The sequence below is a fragment of the Anas acuta genome, chromosome 5 (genome assembly GCF_963932015.1).
Source record: "Anas acuta chromosome 5, bAnaAcu1.1, whole genome shotgun sequence".
In the NCBI taxonomy this organism is placed as follows: Eukaryota; Metazoa; Chordata; class Aves; order Anseriformes; family Anatidae; genus Anas; species Anas acuta.
This window is the reverse complement of record NC_088983.1, coordinates 30,124,475-30,152,200: the sequence shown is the minus strand read 5'-3', so window position 1 is coordinate 30,152,200 and position 27,726 is coordinate 30,124,475. Positions and strand designations below refer to the sequence as shown.

At 68.8% G+C, this 27,726-nt stretch overlaps 2 protein-coding genes across 9 annotated transcripts; one reads left to right on the top strand and one right to left on the bottom strand.

The window, feature by feature from the left end:
- Positions 1–1,929: 1,929 nt before the first annotated feature.
- SYT7 (synaptotagmin 7) lies at positions 1,930–24,773 on the top strand. 8 transcript variants are annotated; one of them, XM_068685500.1, is made up of 13 exons: positions 1,930–2,174; positions 10,623–10,726; positions 12,046–12,125; positions 13,381–13,512; positions 14,061–14,276; positions 16,587–16,952; positions 18,136–18,261; positions 20,404–20,539; positions 20,930–21,200; positions 21,344–21,513; positions 22,048–22,162; positions 22,255–22,454; positions 22,529–24,773. In XM_068685500.1, exons 1-13 carry the CDS (start codon positions 2,144–2,146, stop codon positions 22,631–22,633), a joined length of 2,052 nt encoding a protein of 683 aa, XP_068541601.1. In that variant the 5' UTR covers positions 1,930–2,143; the 3' UTR covers positions 22,634–24,773. The 8 variants fall into 8 exon arrangements, with proteins under 8 accessions (XP_068541601.1, XP_068541602.1, XP_068541600.1 ...); XM_068685501.1 differs by lacking the exon at positions 14,061–14,276 and having other exon boundaries at positions 1,935–2,174; XM_068685499.1 differs by lacking the exons at positions 13,381–13,512; positions 14,061–14,276 and having other exon boundaries at positions 1,937–2,174; positions 16,643–16,952.
- Positions 24,774–25,971: 1,198 nt separating this feature from the next.
- LRRC10B (leucine rich repeat containing 10B) lies at positions 25,972–27,604 on the bottom strand. Its single transcript, XM_068685569.1, has 2 exons — positions 26,207–27,604; positions 25,972–26,117 (listed from the first exon to the last, which is right to left on the bottom strand). Exon 1 carries the CDS (start codon positions 27,418–27,420, stop codon positions 26,563–26,565), a length of 858 nt encoding a protein of 285 aa, XP_068541670.1. The 5' UTR covers positions 27,421–27,604; the 3' UTR covers positions 25,972–26,117; positions 26,207–26,562.
- Positions 27,605–27,726: the final 122 nt, after the last annotated feature.

The following is a 27,726-nucleotide window of genomic DNA, read 5'->3' as shown; positions in this document are numbered from 1 at the left end:
AGGAGAAGGGCTGGAGAAGATGAGGCTGGGACTCACATCTCCAACACAGTGAGGCAGAAAGCGACGGGGCCCCTGGCTTGGAATCAAGGGCCACCTGCACCACCTTGGTTGAGCCAAGCCTTTGGCCAACCTCCTCGCTCCCCCGTGGCTGGATGGGAAAGGGCAAAGCTCCCCGGCGCTGCTCAGCACCCAGCCGGTGCCGTGAGGTGCCGGGCCCGGCCCTGCCGTGAGTCAGCAGCGCCGCACACCCACCCGGCCCCGGTGGAAGTGACGGCGCGCGGCGGCGGCGGCAGCGCGCGGCTGCGTGGGTGCGGGAGGTTACGGCGCTGCCGGGACGTCTGCGTGCGGGGACGGGGATTTCAGCGCTCGCTGAAGAGTGCGTGGGAAGCGAGCGGAGAAAAGCGGAGTGAAAGCAGGGGTTTGTGCCAAGGGCTTAATGAGAAGGTTCCCACGGGAGGGGGGGATAACAAAAAAAAAAAATCAAAATAAAGCTCTGCACTTCCCCGTGACGAGGCTTTGGCAGCACCTGAGCGGAGGGGGCAGAGGGTCGTGCCGGTGCTGCCCACTCCACAACCTGCCCTGTCGCCCCAAGGCTCACACCCAGCCATCCCCTGGCTGGGCTGCGTGCACCAAAGCCTTCCCAGCAGGCAGCCCCCGGCCAGGGGATGCGGGTGGGCACCCACCCCGTGCCAGGCCATCGGGCCAGAGCAGGCTGCAAGGAGCCTGAGGTGTGATTTGGGCACGTTGGACCTGCTGCCTTGTGGTCCTTGCACACCTCCGCCTGCCCCCTGCTCAGCCCCATCCCCAAACACAGACCCACAGCCTCTTTTAGGAGGGGGCATTCCCTGCTTCCTTCCCTGCTCAAAACCCAGCCTGCGGGCAGGGCAAGCCAAGATTTGGTCCCAAGGGGTTCTGAACCACCCCGGCATGGGGTCCTGGCTCTGCCCAGCCCCGGACGGCTCCGGGAGCCCCCACCTGAGCCCCTCCATCCCACGAGGCCAGCTGGGGCTCTGCCCCTGGGGGCTCCACGACACGCTGGCCGTCCAGGCGAGCATCCCACCGCTCCCACGGTGGGGGCTCCCCCTGCCCCGCAGCCCCCCGGGGGGGGCTGGAGGCGGAGGTGCCGGTGTTTGCACACCCCCAGCGCTGCGCAGAGCCGCGCTCCCGTTTGTTTGCTCTTCTCCTGCATCTCTTTAGCAAATGGTAACGAGGCAATAAAAGCCGGGCAGAAATTGCCTCTGCGTGCTGGGAGGGAGGTTGGGAGGGGGGGTGTGTGGGGGGGAGGCAGCGAGCGCACGGCTCGCACCCGTTCCGCGCCCCCACGGCTCCGCTCCGGGTTTTCCTCCGCCCGCCGCTGCCGCCCTGCCCGCAGTGCCCCGGCGGCGGCCGCCGCGCCCCGGCACCGGGAAAACCGGGCCTGGAACGGGCCGGAACGGGGCCGCTCGGGGATGTTGCGGGGCTGGGGCGCCGTGCGGGGCGTGTGCGCGCGTGGGTGCGCGCGTGTGCGCAGCCCCGTGCCCGCGCCGCGCCCGTGGGCCCCCGCGCAGCGTGCGCCCCGCGCCCGGTGCCCCCGCCGTGGGCGCGCTGCGTGGGGGCGCGCGGGCGGCGCCGGCCGCGGTTCCGCGTGGGCGCGCGGGGGCCGGGCGCTCCCGCGTGGGCGCGGTGCCCCGAGCGCGCCCCCGCGTCCTGCCGCGCGTGGGCGTGCGCGCCGCGCCCCGGGCGTGTGCGGCACCCGCTGCACACGCGTGGCCGCGCCGCTGCTCCCCCCCCCACTCACCCCCCCGCCCCGTCCCCCACCCACCCACCCACCTCCAGCACCGACGCCCCCCCCTCTCCGAACCCCCCCTTTCTCTCCCCGGCGGCTGCAGTTTCCTCTGCCGCCAGCAGCGAGCAGCAAGTGGATGCGCGGTCGGGGCACACGCGCGCACACCCGCACACACACACGCACCCGCACCCGCGCGCCCGGCAGCAGGCAGGCAGCGGGCGGGCAGCACGGGCTCCGCGGGGCTCCCGGCCCCCCGCCGCCGCATGCGGGCCCCCGCGGCCCCGCCGCCGCCGCCCGCGGCCCCCGCGCCCGCCCCGCCGCCGCCCGCCGCCGTCTGATGAGCCGCGGCCCCGCCGCGCCCCGCCGCCGCCCGCCACCATGTACCTCGACCCGGAGGCTGCCAGCGCAGGTGAGCCCGCCGGGGGCACCGGGAGGACGGGGAGAAGCGGGGGGCACCGGGGGTCGCCGCCCAGCCCAGCCCCGGGTTGCCCGCACCGCTCCCCATCGCCGCCGCCGCCGCCGCCGCCGCCGCCCCCCGCCGCCCTCTCCGGGCTGCCCGGCTGCCCCCTCGCCTCCCCGGCTGCGGCTCGGCCGGAGGTCCCGGCCGGGAGTTAGGGCACTTTGGGGACAAAGTCACCGCCGCGGCTCCCAGACGAGTCACCGCCCTGCGGAGCCGCTGGGGCCGGGGCTCCCCAGCCACCCCCCCCCCCAAAAAAAAACCGGCACTGCCCCAACCCGCGGGGCCGGCGCCCCCCAAACCGGGCAGCGCCCGGAGCCCGAGGCTGAGCGCTCGGTGCTGTCCCTGCAGCCCCTCCCCAGCCCTCGCCTCCCGGGGTCCCCCGGCCCCATTCCTCCAGCGCCGCCAGCACCGCGCCAGGGCTTGGGGAGGGGGCTCTGGCCTCCGCCGTTTTGCTGAGCTCATGCTCTGAAGGCAGCGCTCGGCCTCGCCTCGAGGGCTCCGGGACACCGCCGGGGTGCTTTGGGGCAAGGCTGGCAGGAGGGATGCTGCTGGCACGCGGCGGCTCGCCGAAACCCCGCAGCCCGCACCCTTGGGGTCCCCGGGCCCAGGGAGAGGGCAGAAGGACGGCGTGTCCTGCGCTGGCAGGGGACGTGCCGGCGGGGATGTGGCGGAGCACAGGGAGCGCAGGAGCTGCCGGCGCGCCTTGCTGGGGCCAGCTGCAGGCAGAGCCAGGCCTGCGGGAGCCGGCAGCGTGGGGACACGCCGGGGACCGCCACCCGTGGCACCCGTGGCGGGTGACAGCGCCCGCGCTGCCCGGGAGCCGGCGGCCCCGGTGAGCAGCCTTCGAGGGGAAGCTGTCGCCTCCATGGGGCTCGGCGCTGCCGCCTGCTGCGGCACGGGAACAGCTCGGTCCCACAGCGCTCCGTCCCCACAGCCTCACCGGGATGGGATGCCCTGCGGACAGGGGAGCGCGACACCGCCGGTGGCCTGGCCAAGGTCACCCGGTGGCGTGGTGGCAGAGGGGGGGACGTGAGCCCGGTCCCCGCCAGCACTACGCGTGGCCCTTCCCTCCCAGAGCCCGAGCGCTGCGCCCGAGTCGCTTTTCCCCCCGAACTTTGCACCTGCCCCCAGTTTGCCCCTGCCCCTTGCCCCCACCATGTGTCCCCCTTGGCACACGCTGGGCCACCAGCTGCTGTGCCAGGCTGCGAGGTTGCACGGCAGAGCCTGAGCTCTGAACAGGGCGCAGACCCCTTCTGTTCCCCCAAATCTGTCCCTGGCTCTCCCCACATGCAGGGGTGTCCCCGCAAGGCTGGCTCCGGGGCAGCGGGGTGCCGCGGTGCCAGGCACCAGGACACCATCTGCTTCGCCCATCGGTGCCCCTGCTTCCCTCTGCTCCGCTGGCACCTGCGTCTGCCCCTGCTCCTGGCAGCCCCTCTGGGTTTGGGAAGAGCCAGGCTGTGTGGGGCCCTGGGGGGGCACAGAGAACACGGGGGTGCCCTGGTTTTGGGAGAGACCCTTCTTGGGCAGAGGGTGCCATCAGCCCTCCCGAGCCTGGTGCTGTGCTCCTCTGTGGGCAAAGCCCACCTGGGGGGCGCAGGGCGGTGGCTGTGGCCCCCGGTATTCCTGGTGTTTTTTTTGGGGGGCGGATGTCTGGGGTGATTCGGGAAATGTTGCCACCATCTGTGACGTGCCCTGGGCAAAGGAGCCTCAGAGGGCAGGGAGCAGCCAGTGGGTGTTGTGGGGATGCCCGAGGAGGCAGCTGCAGGGGGTGTTCAGAACCGGGACCGAGCCGGGGGGGGCTTCCCAAAGCGGCCACATCCTGCTGGGGGGCCGGGGGGGCTGCTGGCAGGGCCCTTGCCCGCGGTACCGCGCCCTGCAGCGTGTCAGGGGAGCTGTGCCTGAGGGCAACGCTCTGAAGATTTGGCTTTGAAGCCAAAGGTGCCCTCTGTGCCACCGGGACGATGTCCCCCACACTGGTGCCCCCCCTCCCCACTGCCCTGCCACCCGCCGTGCTGCCAGGCGAGACGTCCCCTCCGTCCCTGCTGCCGGTGCCAGCTGTCCCCTCTCCGGGCAGGTCCCTCTTCATCCCCACACACCAGGCAGCTGCTGGGAGCTGCGGCCGCTGCTCCCCACCTGCGTCCCCGTTCCCAGGGGCTCCGTTTCTGCTGGCCCCTGGGGAGGCGGTGGATAAATAACCCGCTGCTGCCTGCGCCTTCCCCCGGCGCTGTCTCGGGGAGGGCTGCGCGCTGGCACGGTGGGTGCCGGGGGACGTCGGAGCGGGTGCCGAGGGTGGGACAAAAGCTGAGAGCCGGGTTCCAAACGAGACGAAACGCCGGCAGGAGCACGGCCGGGGGCGGGCAGGGGGGGGCTGGCGCGAAGGGGCTGTGAGGAAGGGGGGAGCGCGGAGCCGGGGGAAGGCAGACAAAGAGCGGAGGGCTGGCAGCGCTCGCGGGCTGCCCAGCCTCGCTGGGAGCCAGGCACCTGCTGCAGCCACGCGTCCCGCACGGCGCGGGCACAGCACCTTTGTCCCCTGCCTGTCCTGCCCCCTCCCTGTGTCCCTGCCTTGCTGGGGGCTGGGGCTCCCCCGTTTGCCAGCCCCCAGCCCCCCCAGAGCGGGCTTCGTGCTGCTGCCGGTGCCCCAGAGCATCCTCTACAGCCTCCCCCCATCCCCATTGTCCCCATGTCCCATGTCCCCTCCCCCCCGGTGGCTCCATCCCATCCCAGTGGGGTGCCTGTGGGGGTGCTGAGCCCCCCGGGCTCTCGCTCACCCATGGGTGCTGTCTCTCTCTGCCCACCCCCCCGAGCAGTTCAGCTGCCCACAGAGGTGGCAGGACGGGGACGGGGACAGGGACAGGGGATGGGGCTGGCTGCGGGGGGTGTGGGGAGGGGGACAGGGAGGTCTGGCCGATCCCCCCCGCGCCGAGGAGCAGGAGAGGAGCTGGAGGCGGCTTTCCTCCGCCTGATCTCGCGGCTTTTCAGCCTGCCGGGGAAGGGCGGGGGAGAGGGGAATGAAGACAGATGCAGATAATATCGCTGCCACCCCCCGGCCCCTGGGGGCTCAGCTACAATATCTATTATAGATGAATTCAGCAGGGGAAGGGCTTTCGAAGAGCCGACAGCAGGGCTGGCGCGCAGGGACTGTGTGCAAAGGCAGAGCGCCAGCCGGGGCGTCGAGCGGGGACCTGGGCTCCTGGGAACAGGGCTGGGGGGCCGGGGGCACGCGGGGGTGTCCCTGGAGGGCTCAGGGGGCTCGTCCCATACCCCACGATCCCGGCTTTCTCGCCGTGCTGCGCTGCCGTGCGCCCACCCGTGGGCGTGGGGTGCCCCGTGCGGGGTCCCCCGTCCCCTCGCAGCGTCCCCGGGAGGCTGGGCTTGCGGCCCTGCTGCAGGAGGGAGCGGGTCACCTTGGGGGGAGTTAATGAGGTTTGAAAGGGAAGCGGCCGGTGGCGCTGACGGAGATGGAGCCGGGGCGATGGAGGAGGCTGGGGCGGCGAGGGAGGGAGCGCAGCGCAGCAGGATGCGCGTCTGGCTGGGGGGGTGACGGGTGGCTGCCCCCGCTGCCCCGTAGGTGACCATCCCTGCTGTCCCGGGGTCTCAGCATACAGCTAAGGGTGCAGCCTGGGGTCTCCCAGTCCTTTCCATATCCCTTCCCTAAGGGCTGTTATTCCCTTCCTCTCTCCTCCCCTCCCAGCTGTGTTTCTTCCCTTTCCCTCTCCTTCCTCCCCCAGCACCACCAGCCTCTGTTTTGGGGGCTGCCACCGTGCTGAGCATCCCTCGTGTGCTCGCAGCCCCTGGCACTGAGCCCTCTGCGGGGCTCCCATCCCCACAGTGGTGTTGGGGACGCTGCCTGGGCAGTGCCGGGGGCTGGCAGGGGCGAGGAGGAGGAGGGGGCGAGGCCGAGGCTGTGCGTGCAGGTGCTCAACCTGAGTGTGCCTGCGTTTTGGGGGAGATGGCACGGGGCAGATCAAGGTGGGGGGAGCCGTAAGGGATGGCACAAGGATGTGGGGAGGTGGGCTTGGAACAGGGAGGGTGACGCCTCGTGGGATGGGTGGAAACCCACAGGTGCAGAAAGTCCCGGGGGGCTGGGGGGGGGCTGGCACTTGTTGGGAGGAGCGGCACGGTGGGGACCACGAGGCGCAGAAACCACGCGCGTCTCCGGAAATCCTGAGCCGAAAATAGCCCGGACATGGGAGACCACTGGGGGAAGAGTGTGCTCACGTGCCAGATTCTGCCTCCACCACAAGCTTCTGCTCTGGAGTGGGGCACGGGTGCTCCCGGCTGCTGTGGGCATGGGGGCACCGTGCCCTGGGGGCAGCAGGACCCGGCCTCACCGCCCTCCCTTCACGCACCACGTAAGGTGACAGTGGCAGTGACCGTGCCGTGCACACAGCCTGCACGCCAGGAGGGCTCCGGGCACCAGGATGGAGGTGTTGGGGGGTCCCTGGGGGTCTGGAGACAAAGCCCCCCAGGGCAGGCTGCTCCCCGTGGGGGAGGCAGAGACGGACAGATTGACAGCTCCGGGGGCTGGACAGATGGCTGGATGGAGAAGCAGCTGTGTACGAGGGATGGATGGATGGAGAGATTGATGGATGTGTTGGAGAGGGGGACGCACGGATAGACAGACAGATGCACAGATGGAGAGCAGACGCCTGTTCCCTTCCCTCTCGCCCCGGGCGCGCCTGGTGCGCTGAGCAGCGGCGCTCGGCGCGTTGTCTGCGCAGACGGGTGCCGGGTGGCAGGACCACGGCCAGGAGCCTGCCAGGGTGGCAGGACGGCCGCAGGGCTCCAACATCCCTGGCACGCAGCCGTGCTGCCCTCCGGGGACAGCCCCGGCCCCTCCTCGGGGGGGTTTCCACCCCAGCACTCCCCCTGCCCGCCGTGGGGTCCGGGTCTCGCCGCCCGCTCTGCCCATCCCACCCACGCTGCGCCCGGCATCCCGCACAGGAGCGAAAGCTGCAAATTCACAGCTTCTCAGCTGCAACCTAAAAATAAGAGGTTTGGGAAATATCTAGCAAATGAGTGGGAGGATGAGCAGAGGAGGAATTAACGGCCTGGCGCCAGGCAAACAGCATCTGGGAAGCCCCGGTGTGGCAGAGCGGCCACCTCGCTCCCCACCCCGCGGCCTCCGGCACGGCACAGCCCTCCCGGGGAGCACCGGGACGCTCCGAGGCTGTGCTGGACAGGATCAGGCTCCCTCTGCTCCTCCTCATTGCCGTGTCCCCTCTCCGTTCTCCCCATTTGGGCTCAGCATCGTGTCCTGCTGAGGCTGCGAGGCACGGCTCGCTTGGCACCCTCGCCCGCTCCCCCTCTCCGCGAGCGGTTCCGCTGCTGGGCTGGCGAGGCGCGGGGCTGGCGCGGGGCTTGGCGCATGGGGTGGGCACGCTGGGCACCCGCGCCATGGCGGAAGGCGGCTTGGCACGGGGAGAAGTTTCTCTGCGTGGAGCTGTGGCACGCCGGCTGCGGGAGAGGCTCTGACGGCGCTTCCCGAGAGCGCAGCAGCAGGCGGGGTGGGGTGGGGATGGATTTTGGAAGCGGGGAGGGAAGCTCTGCACGGATGTGGTTTCTCCTCCCCAGGAATCATTTGGGAAATTGGCTCTTCCCTGGGTTCTGCACCCAAAAGCAAAGCCCTGCAAGGCTGTGCAGGGTGGGCATCCATGGGGCACCTGTGGAGCAGGCACCAGAGGTCAGAGCCAGCCCCGTGCCCACGGATGCTGCCAGCTTGCGCCCACCCCTCGCCCAAGCCCTTTTTTTTCCTGGGAGAGATGCCCAGCTCCTTCCACCGGGCAGAGCAGCCAGGAGCTGTGATCCCTCCGGGTGCCCCTCGCAGGTGCTTTGCCCACCCGCTGCCACGCCGAGGCACTGCCCAGGGCCAGCGGTGTGTGGTGGCAGCTTGGTGACCCCGGGGGGCTTTTGGTCAAGTCGGGGTCTGGATCTGTCTGTGCCGAGCTCCAGCAAAGCCCATCCTGGTGCGCAGGGCCACCGAGGCATGCAGCACCACCCAGGCCAGGGAGCAGCAGCCCCCGCTGTCCCCCCTCCCTCCATCCCAGCCCCCCCGGCAGCACCGGTGCCGCCGCTCCGCTGCGTGTCAGATCCGTTGGCATCAGCACTTCTCGCCTCCGCCGGGCCGATCTCACGGCATCTCCGGCTCACGCGGCGCTTAGGAAACCATCATCCCTCTCACATTTCCCTGTGCGCTCGCTCGTGCTCGGGAGTGCCTGGTGGCTCTGCAGCCCCCCTCCCCAACCCCCCCAGCCCTAGCCCCCTGCTCCCAGCCCTTCCCATCCCCGGCACACGCAGGAGACCCGCGGGGAAAGCAGCGCTGCGTTTGCCACGCGCTCCCCGGGGCTGTGTCCCCACCCGTGCCACCCCCAGCCCCGCCGCCCTGCTGCGCCCCAGGCAGCACCCGTGGCTGGGGACGAGCCAGGAGCTCTGAGCTCAGCTTCTCTGTCTAATTAAGCGGCGCTAATTGCCCAGAAAACAAGTCATTTAAACCTCTGCTGCAGCGGAGCCTAGCATTTCCCCATTGGTGCTGGGGGCGCGTGGCCCCACGGGGGGGGCAGGTCCCCGCTGGTGTCACCGGGGCAGGCATCGAGCATCGGCACTGCGTGGCGCCGGCAGGAGCCAAAGTCCCCTTGGTGACAGCATCCCCGATTTCTCCTTCCTAAGCAGGATAATCCTCACAGCCTGGGCTCCACGGTGCAGGCAGCGCGCATCCCTTCCCGCTTTTCTTCTCCCCTTTTATTTCCCTTTACCGGATTATACTGGAGATGAACTTGACCCTGCGAGCACCGTGGCATCTCCTGAAGCTGCTGGCTAAGCCGGAGGGGTCACAGCCGCCACCGGCACGGGGTCACCGTCACCACATCCATTAGCTCGCCTCTTTTGGAGCAGCTGAGCTGGCATTTTCCAGCCTGGCCTTGCTCAGGGCGTGCTGAGCCTTCCCAAAGCCCTTCGCTGTCCCGCCTGGCTCCTCCCTGCATTCCCCTGTGGACACACAAGGGACATGGTGGCCGGGGACATTGCAGGGATGGGGCAGAAGCTCAGAGCCCCAGCTGCTGGGGAGGCTGGCAGGGCGCAGGGATGCTGGGGACTGGGAGCACTGGGGTGCCACTTCCCCTGCCCGGGGTCCGGCGCAGCGCCAGGTGAGGTGTCCCGGGTGTCACCATGTCACCAAGCAGGTCTCGGGGCCACGGGGACCAGCAGCAGGGTGAGTTGGGGGGCAGAAGGAGAGCTCGCCCCCGTCCCTGCCCACACCAGGCTGCCCAGTTAACCCATGCCGAGCGCTCTGCGCCCCCAGCAGCTTCTCTGGCTGCAGTTTATAAATGTTTGAAATTAAGGGCTGGTCCCAAATTCCCTCCTAGGCAACAGTTGCTAAGCGAGTTTTATTCACGGGTCCTCGTGACCGAGCGCTGGAGCCCCCCCGGCCTGGTTTTGGAAGGAGGCAGCGTGTGTGTGGGCTGGGGCTGACGGGGGTCCCAGGACCCCAACCCACAGGGAGCCCCCAGCCCCGTCCCCACCTCCCTGGGGCTGGCACTGCCACCTCACAGCCCCGGCAGGCACCCAGCTCTGGCCAAGGCAGCCACTTCTGGGGTGTTTGTAAAACTCCTCTTCACTGCCACCATCACCCCAGCCTCTCTGTTTCATTCCCCCCCGAGGCTGGGGGACACCGGTGCTGGGGCCGCTGTGTCCCCCCTCGTCCTCCTCCGGGCAGCAGGCGTGGGAGCGGGGCGCTGGGGTCCCCGCCACGCAGCGGGGGGATGCCGGGGCGCTGGATCCAGCCTCTCTGACTCATGCGAGCGCCTGAGCCGCTGGCAAATTTCATTACAATAACAAGGTCTGCGGGTGAATTAATTATTAACGATTATTGTTTAATATTTATACTGCAGCACAGCTACGGGCACGCTCGCTCCGGCCTCGCTGCTTCCCACCGCTGGCTGGGGCGCGAGCGGCGGCTGGTGCCCACCCCAGGCTGGCAGCGGGGATGGCACGGCACAGATGCCACCCCAGGGGGGGTCCTACACGGTGGTGGGCCTGAGTGGGGCTGGGGGCCCACCAAACCCCCCCGCTGCAGCAGGGAGAGGTGCAGGGAGGAGCGAGGTGGCACCGGGGGCTCTCGGCCAGGGTTGCCACACGGCCCCGGTGTCTCCCTCCCCTCTCGTGCCCGGGTCCCCATCTCGCATTTATTGCTGGGGGGGAGCTCCCTGTGCCATGGCCCCCGGTGGTTTGACCAGAGGGGTGAGTGTGGGGGGCTCTCGGGCTGCAGTGCAGGGGACAGAGCCAAGGGGACAGAGCCGGGGTGCCCTGGGGTGGCCGTGGGTGCCATAGGACAGCTGTGGGTCCCCAAAAGGGCCGTCCCTCCCCATCCTCCACCTCAGCTCTGCTCTGCTCCCCCCACAGGGGCCCCCTCCCGCGATGTCATCCTCGTCTCAGCCATCATCACCGTCAGCCTTAGCGTCACCATCGTCCTGTGTGGCATCTGCCAGTGGTGCCAGCGCAGACTGGTAAGTGGCCCCGGGGCTGGGTGCCCGCGGGGAGGAGGGGGGGGACAGCGGGGTGGCCGTGCCCCACGGGGGGGCCGAGGGGTGCGGGGCTGCCTGCAGGCAGAGCCCATCGCCGAGCACAGTTTGCGGCGATGCCGGCTGCAGCTTTTATTTTGCTCTTTAGGAAAGGCGATAATTAAATGTTTGGGTGAAACTGTTTGTGCGGCACGGAGGGAAGTTTCCAAATACGTATAGATACGCGCTTGTGGCAAGCTGCAACGATCTGGCCCCTGTCCTGCTCGGCGTGCTCTTTCCTTCTAGAGCCCGGTGGGATGGCAGCCAGCCTGTCCCCAACCCCGTCCCTGTCCCCACTGTGGGCTGTGCCCCCCAGCACCTCCTGCACCCCGGGGTGCCCGGCGTCGCCGAGCCCCCTCACCGCCCTGCCCGGCCCTGGCTGCATTTCCTTCACGACGAGATCCAAATCTGGGTCAAGTGCTCTCAAGGCAGAGACTTCTCTCTTGAGGCTCTCTGCACAGGAGAACCCCCCCAGCCAGAGGGGGAACCCAAACCAGCCCGCAAAGGGAGGCGGCGGCTCCTGCGAGCGTGCCCGTGCGCGAAACGTGGGAGGAGAAGGGCAAAGCTGGCAGAGGAGCAAAGAAGCAGAAACCGGCCGGGAATACGTCCAGGCTGGGAACTGGAAGCCGTGTCCCCAACCCTCGATGGCACGCGGGAGCCACGGCCAAGCTGGCTGAGCCGCCAGCCCCGTGCTGGCACACCTCAGGGAACGGTGGCGGCGGTGCGCCCGTGGGCACCGTGCCGCAGATGGGCCCCGGGGGTGCCGTGGTGGGGGCTGGTCCGTGCCCCCAGCCCTTCTCCCGTCCTGCTGCAGTCTCCGGGCACCTGCAGCGCCGCTCCTAATCGTTGACTAATCAGCATTAATTGCGCTCTTGTCCCCCCTGGAAGGGAGCAGCACGCCGAGCCCACGGTAGGAAGTCACGGCGCAGCGCCCTGATTACAAGCCCCAGTTAGGAGCGAGCGCGGCTTTGTTAGCATATGGCACCGCTTCCCTTTTGCTGGGAAGGTGAACTCAATTAATCCAACTTCAATTAAGCCTAAAATTACACACTCCTGCCCCGTGGTGGGGCGCGGGGTGCAGCTGCTGCTCCATCCTGGGGACGGTGCCCGGCATGGGGACGGAGCCAGCCGCTGGGCAGGAGGCACCCACGGGAGGCTGTAAAGGCGAGGGTAAAATTTGGTGCCAATTTGGAGGGCACGAGGCGCAGCTCCCCCTGCCGTGGTGGGGGCTCCGTGCTGCCCCTGACCCTCTGCTGTCCCCCTAGGGAAAGCGTTACAAGACGTCCCTGGAGACCGTGGGGACCCCAGACTCCAGCCGAGGCCGCAGCGAGAAGAAAACCATCAAGTAGGTGCCAGGGCGGGGGGAGAGGGGCAGGGGCTGCGGTGCCAGTGGGGGCCCCGGCACAGCCACAGCCCACACAGCGCCCTGCCCGCCGTCACCTGTGTGGGGACACCGGGATCGAGGTGCCCCGAGCCACCCAGCCGCGGAAGGACCCTCCCTGGGGACAGAGGTGGCTGTCCCCTCTGCTCCCAACAGCGGACGCTTGCCCAGCTCTCTCCCGCGGGCTCGATTTTAGGTTGGGGCCACTGGGTGATGGGTGGTCCCCTTGTGGTGCCGAAGCATCCCCCACTCCTGCAGACACCCATGGGGAGTTACCGGCCCCTCAGTCAGGGCAGAGGTGCTCCCACATCCCCCAGCCCCAACAGGAGAGGGTCTCAGGGACACCGGGGGGCTTGCGCCTCTCTCCAGCACCCTGGGGTGCCCCTGCCAGCTTGCCTTTGGCGTGGTGTCCCCAGGGGTGTCCCCGAGCTGGGCGTGCTGAGCCCTGCCCCACGGATGGAGTGCCCTGCAGGGCTGGGACAACCAGGGGTGTGTGAGGGAGCGCGGAATTGGGGTGGGTATGGGGGGCTGGCAGCCAGGGGCCCCCGGCTCCGCTCCCGCACCCCTTGGCACTGTGGGGATGGAGCGCACCTCGCCGTGGGCAGAAAACAGCCACGGGCCCGACCAGGGCTGCCTCAAACCCCAGCCTCAGTGGGGTGCAGACACCCGAGACCCTGCTCTGGGACGGGGCCACATCCTGCACGGCTCTGCCTGTGCAGCCGGCAGCATTTTGGGAGCAGCGCAAGGGCAGAGCGCTGCCTTGGATGCCCATGGCTCGGTGGTGGCGGCAGCAGGAGGCGCGGGACCCGCTCCCATCTCCCCACACTGGCAAAAGGGGGGGGTCCCAGCACTGGGGTACCCGGGCACAGCCCCCTCCCATCACCGCCGCTCGTCTCCCGCCCCCCTCTCAAGGCACAGTGTCGGCCTCCGGACCCGGCTGCGCAGGACGCCAGGATGCGGGGTGTGGCAGCGCCGGCAGCTCTCTAACCCCTCTGCGTCCTTCTCTCCTTCCCAGCCTGTCTCTCCGCAGCTCTGCCCCGCTCCGTCCGTCCGTCTACCCGCCCGCCCGCCCGTCCGTCTGTCCGTTTCTCTCCGCAGGGCTCGGCCGCAGCGGCTGGCCGGGGGGCGGGGGGACCGCGCTCCCCCCGGCAGGAATTCAGCTTTCTCTCTCTCTCTTGTATTTCCCTCTTCTTTCTCCCCTGGTGTCCGGCCGCTGTAGCGATCTAGACAGAGACTTTTGGAATAACAATGACAACACAGTGCAGCAGAAATGGAGCTCGTACCCTCCCAAGGAGTTTATACTAAACATTTCACCTTACGCCCCGTACGGTGACCCGCGCCTTTCCCTCAAGTGAGTTCCTCCTTACCGGGCTTGCTCGCGTCTAGTGAGTACATGGGCAGCACCCACGCGCCTTCCTCCTCCTCCTCCTCCTCCTCCTCCTCCTCCTCCTCGTCCTCCCCGGCCCCCCATGGGCAGCCCCATGGAGACGAGCAACCCCCCCCCACCCGCTCCCCGGTGCCCCGGGGCCCCCCGGCAGCACGGGTTGGGGTTGCGCGTTCGGGACAGGACCCCGGCCCGGGGCCCCTCCGCCTCCTCCCCCCTTCATTTTGGATTTTTTTTTTTTTTTTTGGTTCTGCCACCTCCACCAGCCCCCCCACACACCCCGCACACCCTCCGGCCAGGGGCCTCCCTTTGCTTTTTTTTTTGCAGTGCTGATGTCTCTCTCTCTCTCTCTCTGTCTGTCCGTCTCGTCTGTCTGTCCACCTCTGGCTCTCTCTCCCCCTCCTCGTGTCCCCCCCCCCCGTTCCCCGTACAAAACGGCTCCCCCACATGTCCGTCTGTCCGTCCGGCCCCTCTTCGTGTCCGTCTGGGGGGGTCCGACCGCCGGCCCGGCCCAGTGGCTCTCTGTTATCAGGGGCTAAGCTGACAGCGTCGGCCACCGCGGGGTTGGCAGGGGAGCGCGACGGCCGCCCCGGGGAGAAGCAGCGCGGCGGCGAGGACGGCCTGAGGAGCAGCATCTCTGCCCACAGCGAGCCCAGCATGGGGAAGGCGGCGAGGGGCCGCTGGCACACGGTGCAGAGCCACTTGGCTGCAGGGAAGCTCAGCCTGTCCAAGTGAGTGAGCACGCACGCTCCGGCACAGCCTCCCCGGCCCCCCGACCCCCCGATGGGGGCAGCAGCTCGGTGACGCCCCTGGGGCAAGAGCCGTGTCCCCACGGCACGGGGACGTCGTGGGGATGCGCGGCAGCACCAGCCCCGTGCTCCTAGCCGTGCTCCCACCCGTGGTGCCGCTGCGGGACCTGGCACCGGCACCTCGCCTGCAGCTCTGACGCCGGGGGCAGATTTGGGCAAAGCTCGAGCAGGATCAGGGCTAGGGGAAAAAACGGCCTCCGTGTAGGACTCGCCGGCTGGGGAGCACGTCGGGCGTCCTCAGCTTGCCACCACCAGCGTGGCTCTGCGGGGGGGACCACACTTCTGGTCTCCGCTCCCCAAAAATGGGGCTGCAGCAGCCCCTGCTCGTGGGCAGCGGCGAGCATTTGGGGCGCGCTCGGGAGGCGAGAGGGGAAGGAGAGCGCGAGGAGATGGTCCAGCACGGGACGTCTCCGTGCCCGGTGCCAGCGGAGAGGGGAAACCGCCCCGGGAGGTGCTGAGGCAAGGCACCGCCACGGCTGGGGGTCAGGCAGGGGCTGCGGGTGGCCAGGAGCCGGGCAGACGGACGGATGGACGGACAGACAGCTGCCACCACGGGCTCCGCTCGCACGGGCTGGCAGGGGCAGGGTTAAGGGGACGGCTGTGACGCCTGCAGGCTTTTTCAGCCTCTTTTCCGCAGAGCCTGCTGGTGGTCACGTTTTGCTGCGTTTCAGGTGTTCTGAGGGGGTTCTTTCCTGCTGGGGATGATCCCTGCCGGCAGCAGGCTGCTGTGCCATCCCGGTGCCACCATCCCACGGCTGCTCGGTGGTCCCAGGGGATCCCAGGCTGGTTTTGGGGGGCTCAAGGGGGTTGCAGTGTCCCTCGTCCCCAGCCGGCTCCCGCGTGGCATGGTGCTGGCAGAGCCCGCGCCTCCAGCTGGCTCGGGGCCGAGCCGAGCCAGATTTAGTTTCCTGTGACGGAGAGGTTGTAAATTGAACTAATTTAGGATTTGATAGGAAACCGAAAGGAGGTCGGCGGCAGGCGCGGGGGAGGCTCAACACCCCGCGTGCCTCCAGGTCCCGGCCGTGGGGCCGGATCCGTCCCAGCTCTCCACTCCCCTCCCTCTCTCTCTCTCTTTCTCTCACCTCTCACTCTTTCTTCACCTCTTTTTTCTTTTTTTTTATTCTCTTTAATTTCTTCTCCCCCTCTCTGTTCCCCCACTGCTGCGATGCACGACGGCACAGCTTCGCCCCACGGTTGCAGCCATCGCCCGGCCAGCCCCAGGGCAGCGCAGGGACCGGGGTCGTGGTGGGGGGGGCTGCTGCTGAAGGCGACTCTCCTGTGCCGGGGGCTCCCCGTGCACCGAGGACCCCCAGAGGGCTTTTGCCAGGCTGGCTGGGCTGCACCCCCCTTGTTCTGGCGGGCTGGGCGGCTGCTGCAAACACCCGCTGTCGGCGCTGCGTCTCCCTCGAGCCGCTCTGCACGCCCGCGGTGCCTCCAGGCGCGCACCCGGCCACGCGTTTTGTCCCTGTCCCCGTCCCTGTCCCACCGCTGGCACAAGCCATGAGCTCCGCAGGCTCCGTGGGCATTGCAGGGCTGTGCTGGCTGCGCCCCGTGTGCCTGCAGCCCCGGCTGCGTGGGCATTGATGGGCATCCCGTGGTTTTGCCTGCTCGTCCCCCCTCACCGGGGGGGCAAAGCCCATCCGTGTTCCCCAGCGCTGCGTCCCCATCGCCCCCCTGCTGCCTGGCTTGGCCCCGGGGACACCCGGCTTGCTGTCCTGGGGCTCGGTCCCCAGCGCTGCGGGGACCGCAGCCGGCACGGTGCTTTGGGGATGGCGAGGCTGTGAGACCCCGCAGCGGCACGGGCTGGGTGCTGGGCTGGGAGGGACGGGGACGGGGCTGGCTGGCTGGCAGCACGTGAGCGGGCGGCACGCGGGGCACCGAGGGATTCGCCTTCACGCAGCAGCCTAATTAGCTCGCAGACGAGGTCGGTCGGCCGGCAGGCTGGGAAGGCGCCGCGGCAGCAGGAGGGCACCCAGCCCCTCGCCGCCGGCGCCCGGGAGGCAGCAGCGGGGCGGCCGGCGAGATGGCAGCAGCGCGGGAGCCCGGTGCTGCCGGGGAGGCCGTGCCGCGGCCGGGAGGCAGAGGAACCGCTCGCTGCAGCTGCTGGCCCCTGCCGGAGCGCTCCCTGCGCTGGGGCATCTTCTCTCTAACTCTCTTCTTTTCCTTCCTCCAATTTTGCCCCTTCACCTTCTTCTCCTTTCTCTCCTCTCCTCTGCCCTTCCTCTCCCTAAGTTTCGAGGACTCCACCTTGTCCACAGCCACTACCCTTGAGTATATCCCCACCTCAGCAGGCGACCCCAAATGCCAGAGGCCCCGCACGCTCATGCGCCAGCAAAGTCTGCAGCAGCCCCTCAGCCAGCACCAGCGAGGCAACCACAGCCAGCCCACCACCAGCCAGAGCCTGGGCCACCTCCAGGCCCACAGCGGCTCCTCCGCTGCCGGCAACCCCCGGGGCTCCCGCGGCGGCCAGGGGCGCCAGGGCATCGCCGCCGGCTCCAAGCATCGGACAGCTGGTGGCCGGAGCCGCTCCAACCCCGGCAGCTGGGACCACGTGGTGGGGCAAATCCGCAACCGCGGCTTGGACATGAAGTCCTTCCTGTAAGTTCGCTCTCGGTCCTTTCCTCTCCCCCGGCGGTGCCTCCAGGCTCGGGTAAACGCTGCGCGCGGCCGGCGGCGAGCGCCGGGTCCCCCCTGTCCCATCGCTGCCTCCCTGGGGGCTGGGGAAGGGGGTCCCAAATTCCTCCGGCTCGCCTCCCACCCTGGCTTTGCCACCTGCAGCACCGCAGGGATGCTCCGGCTTCGTCCCCGGGGCGGTGGGGGTGACCCTGGGGGTGCAGCCCTCCTGCAGGGCGACCGGCTGCGCGGCCCCGATATCGCCGCCTGCCTTCCGCCTGGGCTGTGATCTGCAGGGGCAGCCGGGCGGGAGCTCTGCCGGAGGCGTGTGATCTTTAATCTGCCTGAAACGCAGCTCCCCTATCAGCGCTGGCTTTTCAGCCTCCAGCGGCGAGGACTAATCTGCGCCCCGCGCGGTCCCCGTATCTCGGCACATGACATCGCCGCGGCTCGGCACACTCCGTCCCCTCCTTCCTCCTCTGTCCTCCCCGCCGTGCCCTCCACCGGCCCCTGACACCCTGGGGGATCCCTCCCAGCTGCGTGTCCCCCCCCCCTGCTCCATTTGTCCCCTTCTCACCGCTGGTGGGGACACCTCCAGCGGCCCCTCTCCGCCGTGCCACGCAGCCTGTTTGCTCCCACCGGCAGCCTCCTCGCCGGCTCCATTTGCCGGCTTCCTGATTTATAGATGAGGCTCATTAGCCATCCCCCGGGTCGTGTTCCTCTCTGTTTACCCAGCCTTGTCGCCGGTTCCAGCCCTAATTGGCGGGGGGGGGGGTGCCCATGGAGCAGGGCCGTGCCGAGCGTGCGGCGCTTCCCCGCCGCAGAGCCGCTGCCGTTGACCACCGCCGCGCTGCGGAGCCATTAACGTCTGCTGCTTCTGCTCCTCGCTCCTTTACCCTCCCGCCCAGCTCCCGGCACCACGGTGCGGGCACAGTTTAGGGCCCCAGGATGCCGTGTTGGGCAGCAGTTGGTGCCTTTCTCCCCGCAGCCCTCGGCCGTCCCAGATGCTGTTTCCTCCGCAGGGGCCGGTGGTGGAGTGCTCCCCACGCTGCCGTCCCTGCCCGCGGGGCCACCGCTGCAGCGGGTCCCCCGCCTGACGCTCTGTTCTCCTCTCTCTTTCTCTCTCTCCCGTTCTGCTTCCTCCCCGCGTGCGGGGCCGCCTGGGCAGGGAAGGCCGGATGGTGGTGTTATCCCTGGTTTTGGGACTCTCAGAGCAAGATGACTTTGCCAATATCCCCGACCTGCAACCCGCTGGGACGCAGCCGAACCAGCCGAACGCTCAGGGGGACAAGAGGTATGAGTAAGGAAGAGGGCAGTCCCGCAGCAGGAGGAGACCAGGGCCTCACCCAGGGTGGAGGAGGAGGAGGAGGCCGGCCTCGCGGAGCGCCCAGGTTGGAGCGGCCAGGCAGCGGGCACGGCGACGTCTGCAGACGCCGGCAGCTCTCCTCGCCACTGGAGCGGCGACGCCGAGCAGACCCCGACCCCTTCCTCCCCCTCCTTCCCTCCCCGCCTTCCCTCCGTCCATCCCCATCCTCATCGCCGCCAGCGCCGTGCTGTCTGCATGCCGGGGGGGGGCTTGGGGCGGCCGTGGCACCGAGCAGGGCAGAGACGCCGTGCCAGGAGAAGGGGGAGCGGGCAGGGAGCGGGCACGGCGCGGCCAGGCTTGCGGGGACCCCACAGCGCCTTGGCAGCTGAGGCGCATCGCATCCCAACGCGCTTCTCATCCGCCACCCGTGCCCAGGGGCGGGCAGCACTCGCCGGGACGTGCGGCCCCACCGGGCTCCTCGCCGGGGTCCACCCAAAGCTCCTGCAGCTGGCGCCGGTGGCACAGGGAGCAGAGGAGCCCCGGGCGGTGTCGGTGCCGTCTTTGGGGAGGCGCGAAGCAGGCGGGTGCTGCCTCCCCGCGTGAGCAGCGTGTTAATGAACCGGCACCGTTCTCGCCCACCGGCTATTTTTACCCTGCTCGGCTCGGTTTCGCTCCATGTTTTAGCACTTCCCCCCCCCCTTTACCCAGCGCCGCGCAGCCGCTCGCAGCCCCGTCCCCGCCATCACAGTGCGAGCATGGCCCTCATGCCTCCATCTCCTTCCCCTGCCCCCTCGGCCCCCCGGGGCTCGGCCGGCGGAGGGGACAGCTCTCCACCAGCACTCCTCCGCCTCGAAACGTTTCCTCCGTCCCCATCTCTTGGCTTCTTCCTTCTAGCCCATCCCCAGCGGCTCCAGCCAAGCGCCTCGGTTCGTCTCCTGTGCCTTTGGCCAAGCTCTCTGTCCACCCTGCTCCTCTCTCTCCCCTTCCCTCCCTCCAGGCCGGCCATCCCGTGGTGGAAGACGCTGCTCCTCCTCCTCTCTCTTGCTCTTCCTCCCTTTCTCTTGCTGGCCCACGACCGCCGCTGGCGCACACCAGGCAGCTCCAGCGACACCACACCCGCCCGGCCCCGCCGCCGCTGTCTCTCCTCCGCCTTCACTCTGTTTTTAACCTGACTTTGCCTCTCTCCAGCTCTCTCAGTTTCTTCATCCTCCCCGTGCGCCGTCACACCCGTGTGAGGGGGCTGCCCACAGCCTCCCCCTCCACCCCCCAGCGCCGCCTCCATCCCCACTGCTCCCAGGTCTCCGGCGTCTCCATTGGCGCGTGCCTGCGTGTGCTTGCCGTGTCGGTGGGCGTCCTGTGTGCATGCGTGGCTTTGCCACCCCGGGGGCAGCGCTGCCCAGGTCCGTGCGTCCCGGTGCTGCGCCTGTTGTCCGTCTGTCAGTTTGTCCCCATGCCTTGGCTTGTGTAGGAGCCGCGCCATCCCCGCGGCCAGGGCGCAAGCGCGTGTGCACGCACGCGCCCCCTCCTTCCTCAGGTCTGTCCCCGCCGCCGTGTGCCTGTGTCCCCCGTTGTCCCTGTGCCTCCCGGCAGCGTGGTCCCGGTGTGTGCCCGCCCGCCTCCATCGCTGCTCTGTCCGTCCACAGCTCCCCCCGGCTCCATGCCCAGCATCCCCGCAGCCGCCAGGACAGGCACCCGACACCCATATGGGGCCAGACGGGGTGGGCGTTCTGGCTGCAGGACACCGGGGAAGGTGGCCCTGGGTCAGCGCTGACCCGAGAGGGGATGGTTATCAGCCAGGCACCGAGCTGCAGCACAGAGCACCGGGGTGCAGCCACACAGCCAGCACTGGGTGGGCACAGCAAAGCCGGGGGTGCTGGAGAGGACCCCTGGTGCCAGGAGGTGGCTGCGCCTCGCTGGGCTGATGGCGTGCCCGGTGAGCTGGCCGTGAGGTCTGACCTGCGCACCGGCACCGGGCTGGCACCACCAGGGATGCCCACAGGCTGCTGTGGGTGGCCGGCACCTCCGCAGCCCGGCTCTGCCTGGATCCAGCCCACCGGGGCGCCCCAGGCTGCGGGCATCTCCTCGGGGTCCCCCCGGCCCCGCTCTAGGGCGCTGCTTCTCTTTCCCCAGGTTGCCAGCCGGCGGCAAGGCGGTGAACACCGCACCCGTGGCCGGGCAGACGCAGAACGACGAGTCCGACCGCAAGACGGAGCCGCGCTCCTCTGTCTCCGACCTGGTGAACTCCCTGACCAGCGAGATGCTCATGGTGGGTGCCACGGGTGGGCAGGGGCGCCGGCCTCCATCCCTCGCCCGCGCCCATCTGGGCATCCCCTCGCACCCCCCTCCGGCAGTCCCAGCCCGCGCTGCTGAGTCCCCAGCACGGGGAGCGGTGCCGGGGCCGTGACGGACGGGCTGTCAGGAGGGATTTGGCTAATTGCTGCTCCCCGGCCCCGCGGAGCAGAGCCAGGAGTCATCCGAGGGGATGGTTGTGGGTGAGACGGGAGAGGCTGATGCCCGCTGACAGCTGCCGCCGCAGAGCCGGAGACGCCGGCGCTCGGGGCCCTGCATTGGTTGTTGCTCCAGCCTGGCACGGCGCGGCCAAAACGGCCCCGAGCAAGGCGTCCGCCACTCACGACCCCTTCTTCCCCCGCCGCAGCTCTCACCGGGCTCCGAGGACGACGAGGGCCACGATGGCTCCAGCCGGGAGAACCTGGGCCGCATCCAGTTCAGCGTCGGCTACAACTTCCAGGAGTCCACCCTGACCGTCAAGATCATGAAGGCCCAGGAGCTGCCGGCCAAGGACTTCAGTGGCACCAGCGACCCCTTCGTCAAGATCTACCTGCTCCCCGACAAGAAGCACAAGCTGGAGACCAAGGTGAAGAGGAAGAACCTGAACCCGCACTGGAACGAGACCTTCCTCTTCGAAGGTAGGGGCTGGGAGGGACTGGGATGCCCGGCCCCAGCACCCCGGGGTGGCAGCCGGTGACGAGAGGAGCCACCATGAGAACCTCTCCCAGCTCTCGGGCTGCCTCCTCATCCTCATCCTCATCCTCCTCCGTCTCCGTCGCAGGGTTCCCCTATGAGAAGGTGGTGCAGCGGGTGCTGTACCTCCAGGTCCTGGACTACGACCGCTTCAGCCGCAACGACCCCATCGGGGAGGTGTCCATCCCCCTCAACAAGGTGGACCTCACCCAGATGCAGACCTTCTGGAAGGACCTGAAGCCGTGCAGCGACGGCAGCGTAAGGCCCGTGGGGATGGTCCTGTCCCCACAGTGTCCCAAAGAGGGGACAAGTCCTGGGGCCGCCCTGGGGGCACGTGCTGGCTCGGGTGCTCCCGCGGGGTGTCCACACGGGGCTGCTTGTGCCTCTCTGTCCCCATCTAGCAGTTATAGGAAGGCATTAAGTAGCCCAAACCCAGCGCCTCATTTGGGGTCAGGCTGAGATATTTCAGGGAGAGCTAAAATTAAAGTTTTCTTTCTCTCCTGCCTCTAACAGGAGCAGAAAACATCCCACAGGGGTTGGCCCCAAAAGCATCCCACAGGGGATGGCCCCAAAAACGGTCCCACTTGGGACGGTCCTGAAATGTCCCACTGGCAATGACCCCAGAAATGTGTCTGTCCCCCCCTGAGGGTGACCCCTTTTTCTCCTGCCCGGTCCCAAAGTCCACCTTTGGGGTGGCTCCGGGTGACCCCAACCCACCGCCCCGGTCCCGTGGTGGGACACAGAGGGGTCTGTGCACCTGGGGGGGCCCTAAAAGCCTCTGCGCCCCCCCAGGGAAGCCGCGGGGAGCTGCTGCTGTCGCTGTGCTACAACCCCTCCGCCAACTCCATCGTGGTGAACATCATCAAGGCGCGGAACCTCAAAGCCATGGACATCGGGGGCACGTCAGGTACGACCCCCAGCACCCACCCCGGGGGGGGGGGACCAGGCCCTGTCCCCGCACCCTGCTGGGGCTGAGCACCGCGCTGTGCCCCCCCGCAGACCCCTATGTGAAGGTGTGGCTGATGTACAAGGACAAGCGGGTGGAGAAGAAGAAGACGGTGGTGATGAAGCGGTGCCTGAACCCCGTCTTCAACGAGTCCTTCTCCTTCGACATCCCCACGGAGCGGCTGCGCGAGACCACCATCGTCATCACCGTCATGGACAAGGACAGGCTGAGCCGCAACGATGTCATCGGCAAGGTGGGTCCGGCCCCAAAAAAATCCCGGGGGTGGACGGCCGGAGGGACGGGGCGTGACGCTGCGTGTCCCCGCAGATCTACCTGTCCTGGAAGAGCGGCCCCGGCGAGGTGAAGCACTGGAAGGACATGATCGCCCGGCCCCGGCAGGCGGTGGCACAGTGGCACCAGCTGAAAGCCTGAGAGCCCCCCCCCAGCCCCCCAGCCCCGGCCCTGGGGCAGGACAGGGGTGGGACGGCGGTGGAGGGTGGGGGACGGATGGACAGACACAGCCGGACGGAGCGCCCCCGTCCCCGTCCCCATCCCCAGCGCCGGGCAGGTCTCCTGCGAGTGCTTCCAGCCACCGTCCCCAGGGCCCCGCCGCCCCCCCCTCCAGTGTCACCCCACATTTTGGGAGGCTGCCGGTGCGAGAGGGGGTCCCGCTTCCCCCCCTTTCAGCCCAGTCAGACCTCTCCCGGCGTCACCCCAGCGCAGGAGCCACACACGTCCTGCCCGGGGACACCCCCGCCCCCCGTCCCATCCCATTCCCACCCCCCCAGCCCCGGGGGCACCCAAGGGATCGGAAGCCATGCCGCAGTTCGTTAGCCAAAGCGGGCACATCTGGCGCTGCCTCCAGCGGGGTTTGCTGCTTTACCTCCCTCCCGGCACGTCCCCCGTGCTCCTGATGCCACCGCGCCCCCCCCGCGGTGGCACCCAGGGGTGCTGCACCCTGGCTGTCTCCTCATGGGGTGGCCCGGGGCCCACGCAAGCACCCAGCAGGGGGGGTCCTGCGTGAGGATGGAGCGGGTGCCACCGTCCCCACGCCGTGCACAGCGGTGTCCTTGTCCCCACTGTTGGCTGCAGGGGGCTGGCACCCAGCGGCAGCGTCCCCAAGGTGCCCGCACCGCTCCGTTGGCGCCCCGCTGTCACCACGGTGGGTGTCCCCCACGTGCCACGGTCCAGTGGTGTTGGAGGCAGCAGGACGGCAGCAGCGCTGGCTGTGAGACGTCCCCAGCAGGTGACACCGCTCGGTGTCCCTCCCCAGGGCTCCCTGCTCCACCGGGGGTGCACTCGGGGTGTCCCCGTGCCAGGGCCCCCGGCCAAGCCCTCCCGCAGCGGGGCTGCTGCCACCTCCGCAGCCATCTCAGGTAGGGCACGGCCACCCCCTGCCCACCGCGGGGACACCGAAGGGGCCGGGCTCTGCACCCCAGTCTTCCTGTGGCCACCACAGTGTCCCCCAGCACGTGCCAAGGACACCGTGTCCCCCCCCCCATGGGGACCAGCCTGAGAGCGGGGTGCCACCCGCCCAGAGCACCACGGGCTGCGAGCATCGTCCCTGCGTCACAGCGTCCCCCTGGGCACCCTGGGGTGCCCCGCAGCTGGGACACCCCCTCGAGCATCGGTGCCATCCCTTCGGGCTGAGCCCCAGCCACCGGGGTCAATTCATTGCGTGGGGGACCCTGCGCCAGACATCCCAAAAAAAACCAAGGAGCAGCCATCAAGGGGATGCTGCCCCCAATGTGTCCCCTCCCCCGGCTGCCTGCCCTCCTTCTGCCACAGGGGACTCGCTGCTGGGGGACAAGTGGCCCTGGGGACACGGTGGCACCGTCCCTGTCCTGCCGCCAGCAAGTGTCCGGCAGCCACCGGAGCCCCCCCCTCCTCCCCCCCGTTAGACCATTTCGGACAATCTGGAGAGAAGTCATAATTCTGCTACTACAGTAATAATAATGCTTTTAGGGACATTTGTATTTTTACCACATTTCTCTCTTTTTTTAACATAACAGAGGAGATGGACGCACCTGGGGAAGGGGCTGCAGCTGGGCTCGCGCACAAAGCCAAGGGGTGGCAGGGCCCCCAGTGCCAGGCACTGCGTCGGGCTGTGCCGGGGTCCCCCAAAAGCGGGGTGTGAGGGCAGGGGTGCCCGTCCCCCCCCTGCCCCCCCCTGCTCCTCGGGGAAGGGTGGGCTCCCCGGGGCCGTGTGTTCATTTTTAACTCTAGAGCTCTTAGCCGTTATCTTGTTCAGGTATCTCTCTTCTTCATGTGACGGTAACATCCAACTGGTGTGTAAAATAGAGAAAAAAAATGAAAAAAAAAAAGAAAAAAAATGAAAAAAGAAAAAAAAAAAAGATAAAGCCCAGAGCGGCCGTGAGCGGGTGTGCTGTGGATGGGGCGCACTGGGTGATCCCAGGAGGTGGGGGCAGACGGGGGGCACGGCCCCGGCGGAGGCAGGGGCGCCTCTTTGCAGAATCCTATTTTTGGGGAGCGGGGCCCCTCGTTTTCTGGAGGCAGCCCCTGCTCTCAGTAATAAAGGACAGTCAGAACTGCCAGCGTGCCTCGTCTCTGGGCTGGGGGGGGGGCGGGCTGGGGGTCCCCGGGGGGCTTTGTACCCACTGTGTCCAACGCCGCCGTGCGCGGGGCCATCCCACCAGGGCGCCTGTCCCCAAAGCGGGGGGTACACGGGCTGCCTGCGAGCCCGGGGCGCCAGCGGCACCACAAAGGCTTGGGTTGCTGTGATAAATAATTGAGCTGCTCTTGAATAAATAAAGGAAACTCCAGACGCGGGGCTGGCAGGGGGTGATGTGCCCGGGGCAGCATGGCGCTGGATGAGGCCGGGGTGCTTTGAGGGGGGGACACACACACCAGAGCCTGGTTCTCCTCGTCACCGGGGTTTTGGAAGGAGGAGGGCTGGTGACGCGCTCGGTGCCGGTGCTCCCGTCACGCGGAGCCCGGCGCCTGCACCTCGGTGCCCGCAGTCAGCGGGAGCAGATGGAAATAGCAGCACGCTCCCAGCTGCGGCGAGGCCACGCGGCCGTGTGCGCGGGGAGCTGCGAGGAGGCAGGGCTATATATAGAGGCCGACGGATGGATGATGCGCCGCGCGCACGCCTCCCCAAAATGCCAGCAGCCCCCGAGGCTCGCGCCGAGCAGAAACGTGCGGGTCCCAGACACCAGCCCCAGCCTGGGACAGGCACAAATCCCACACCCGAGCCAGAAATCGGGATGCAGGGTGGGAAGAGGCACTGGAGAGGCAGGGATCCCGTTTGCAAGCATCACCTTTCATGCTTCCCTGCGCGTGGATCTCGTCCCTGCTGCGGGGAGAGGCTGGCGGCACCCCCGGGTGCCTGCACCCTGCGGCGGTGGCACAGCCATGCTCAAGGGAAAGCGGCTTCTTAATGGCCTTGAACGCAGCCACGGCTCCTGCTGCAAAGAGGATGAAAAACCCCAAAGAAGGCAGAGGATGTGGTGGGCACGCAGGTTTGGCTGCCGGCCGCCCAGCCCAAGCCCTCGCAATTAAAAGCGGATGCGCGGTCTGTGCCCTCCGGTGAGCCGAGACCTCAGAGGTGGCACGGGGTGTGCCAGGAGGGCTCGGGGGTGGGCAGAGGGAACGGGACCGCATCCAGCCCTAAAAATAAGAATAAGCTGGCCCTGCTGCGCAGCACTGACAGGCTGAGTTCAACCCCCTTCCCAAACACCTCCCCCTTTCCTGCTGCAGCCCCCCCCCCCCGAGAACCAAACCCAAAGCCTTTCCACACCAGATTTGCTGGGTTTGTGCTTTTTATTGCCAGGGTTTGGGACAAATGGGGCTCGAGGAGGGGAAGAGGGACGGTGAGCCTGCAGCCCTGTCTCCAGAGCCTGGTTCTGTGTGCAGAAGAGGTTTGTGCATTTCTCATTCTTCAGGGCAACGGGGTCTGCAGGCAAAGATGCAAACAGCGTTGCTTCTTTCCGTCTTGCCCCGTGGAAGCAGGAGCAAAAGGCACCCGTGGAGGCAGTGAGGCACCTGCAGCTCGGTGTAGGAACGTCCCCAGAGCCGTGCTCCTGGGACACCGGCTTCTCAGGGACGCCTGTCCCATGGGCAAGCAGGATCTGCAGGGCCGCCCAGCAGGCAGAGGGAGGCTTCCCCTGTCCGATGCTTGCACCCTGTGCTTATGCAGGGCGCTCTAAGCTGGACTTGTGGATGCAAGCCATGAGCCCTGCGGGTCCAGGTGGCGGCTCTTTGCGGTCCCAGCAAATTGGGGACTGCTTTCCCTTGTGCAGAGGCTGCAGGCTTCCCATTCTGCACGCCCTAGGTGGGAGATGCTGGTCCTCGGCAGCCCGGTGGCACATCCTGGGGGTGTCCAGCTGCGGCACAGCACCTCACGTCTCCCTGGGGGAGCCCGGCAGGGCCGCACCACTGCCCTCCGCGTCCCCCAGCAGCGGGGAGCCATCCCCGGGGGCCGCCGGGGAGGCCTCGGCGCCTTCCTCCTCCTCCTCCTCCTTCTCACCCTGGCTCCGGAGGCCCTGCAGGCGCTCCTCCCGCGCCTCCATGTACTCCTGCGCCCCGTCGCCCACCAGCCGCACGGCGTCGGCCACGCGGGGCGGCCTCCGCACGGGGTTGTGGTCGTAGGAGAGCAGGCGCAGCCCGGCCAGGCCGGCCAGGTCGGGGAAGCGGGCGATGCGGTTGCGGTCCAGGTCGAGGACGCGGAGCTGGCCCATGCGCAGCAGGGCCGGGGGGAACTCCTCGAAGCGGTTGCCGTAGAGCCAGAGCCCGCGCAGGCCGGCCATGCGGGGCAGGGCGCGGGGCAGGCGCGCCAGGCGGTTGTCGCCCAGCTGCAGGCTGCGCAGGCCGGGCAGGCCCAGCAGGGCGCGGGGGAAGCGGGCCACGAAGTTGCCCTCCAGCCAGAGGCAGCGCAGGCTCTGCAGGCGGGCGAAGGCGGGCGGCAGCCCCTGCAGCCCGTTGCGGCCCAGGTAGAGGTAGGCCAGGCGCGGCAGGCGGCACAGCGCCTCGGGCACCTCCAGCAGCTCGTTGCCGTCCAGGGCCAGCGTGCGGAGGTGCCGCAGCGCCGCCAGCTCGGCCGGCAGCTCCCGCAGCCCCGCGCCGCTCAGGTACAGCTTGACCAGCCCGCGCTGCGCCCACAGCGCCGCCGGCAGCCGCCCGCCGCGCACCTCCAGGCGCTGCTCCGAGCCCCCGGGGCCCTCGGCCGACACCGGCCGCGCCGAGCCGCCGCTGCCCATCGCCTCCCGGTATGCACGGAGCCGGCACCCGGCACCCGGCACCGGCACAGCACGGCGGGGGCACGGGGAGCCGCGGGGAACGCCCACGGGGCCGGGACCACGCCCCCCAAGACCAAAGCCACGCCCCCGAGACCAAAGCCACGCCCCTTTGGCTGGGGCCACGCCCCCTACTCACCATTGACCACGCCCCCTCCACGCTCAGACCACGCCCCCGAAGCAGGAGCCACGCCCCCTCGGTCATGACCACGTCCCCTATTCCCCAGTGGCCACGCCCCCTAGCCCACGACCACGCCCCCTTTAACCTGG

What these genes read in the sequence shown, in the direction of transcription:
- SYT7 (XM_068685500.1), top strand. Translation starts at nt 2,144, where the DNA reads ATGTACCTCGACCCGGAGGCTGCCAGCGCAG. An exon ending in GGGAAGCTCAGCCTGTCCAA is followed by an intron (nt 14,277 to 16,586) that starts GTGAGTGAGCAC and finishes CCTCTCCCTAAG; the next exon opens with TTTCGAGGACTCCACCTTGT. An exon ending in AGCCGTGCAGCGACGGCAGC is followed by an intron (nt 21,514 to 22,047) that starts GTAAGGCCCGTG and finishes GCGCCCCCCCAG; the next exon opens with GGAAGCCGCGGGGAGCTGCT.
- LRRC10B (XM_068685569.1), bottom strand. Translation starts at nt 27,420, where the DNA reads ATGGGCAGCGGCGGCTCGGCGCGGCCGGTGTCGGCCGAGGGCCCCGGG.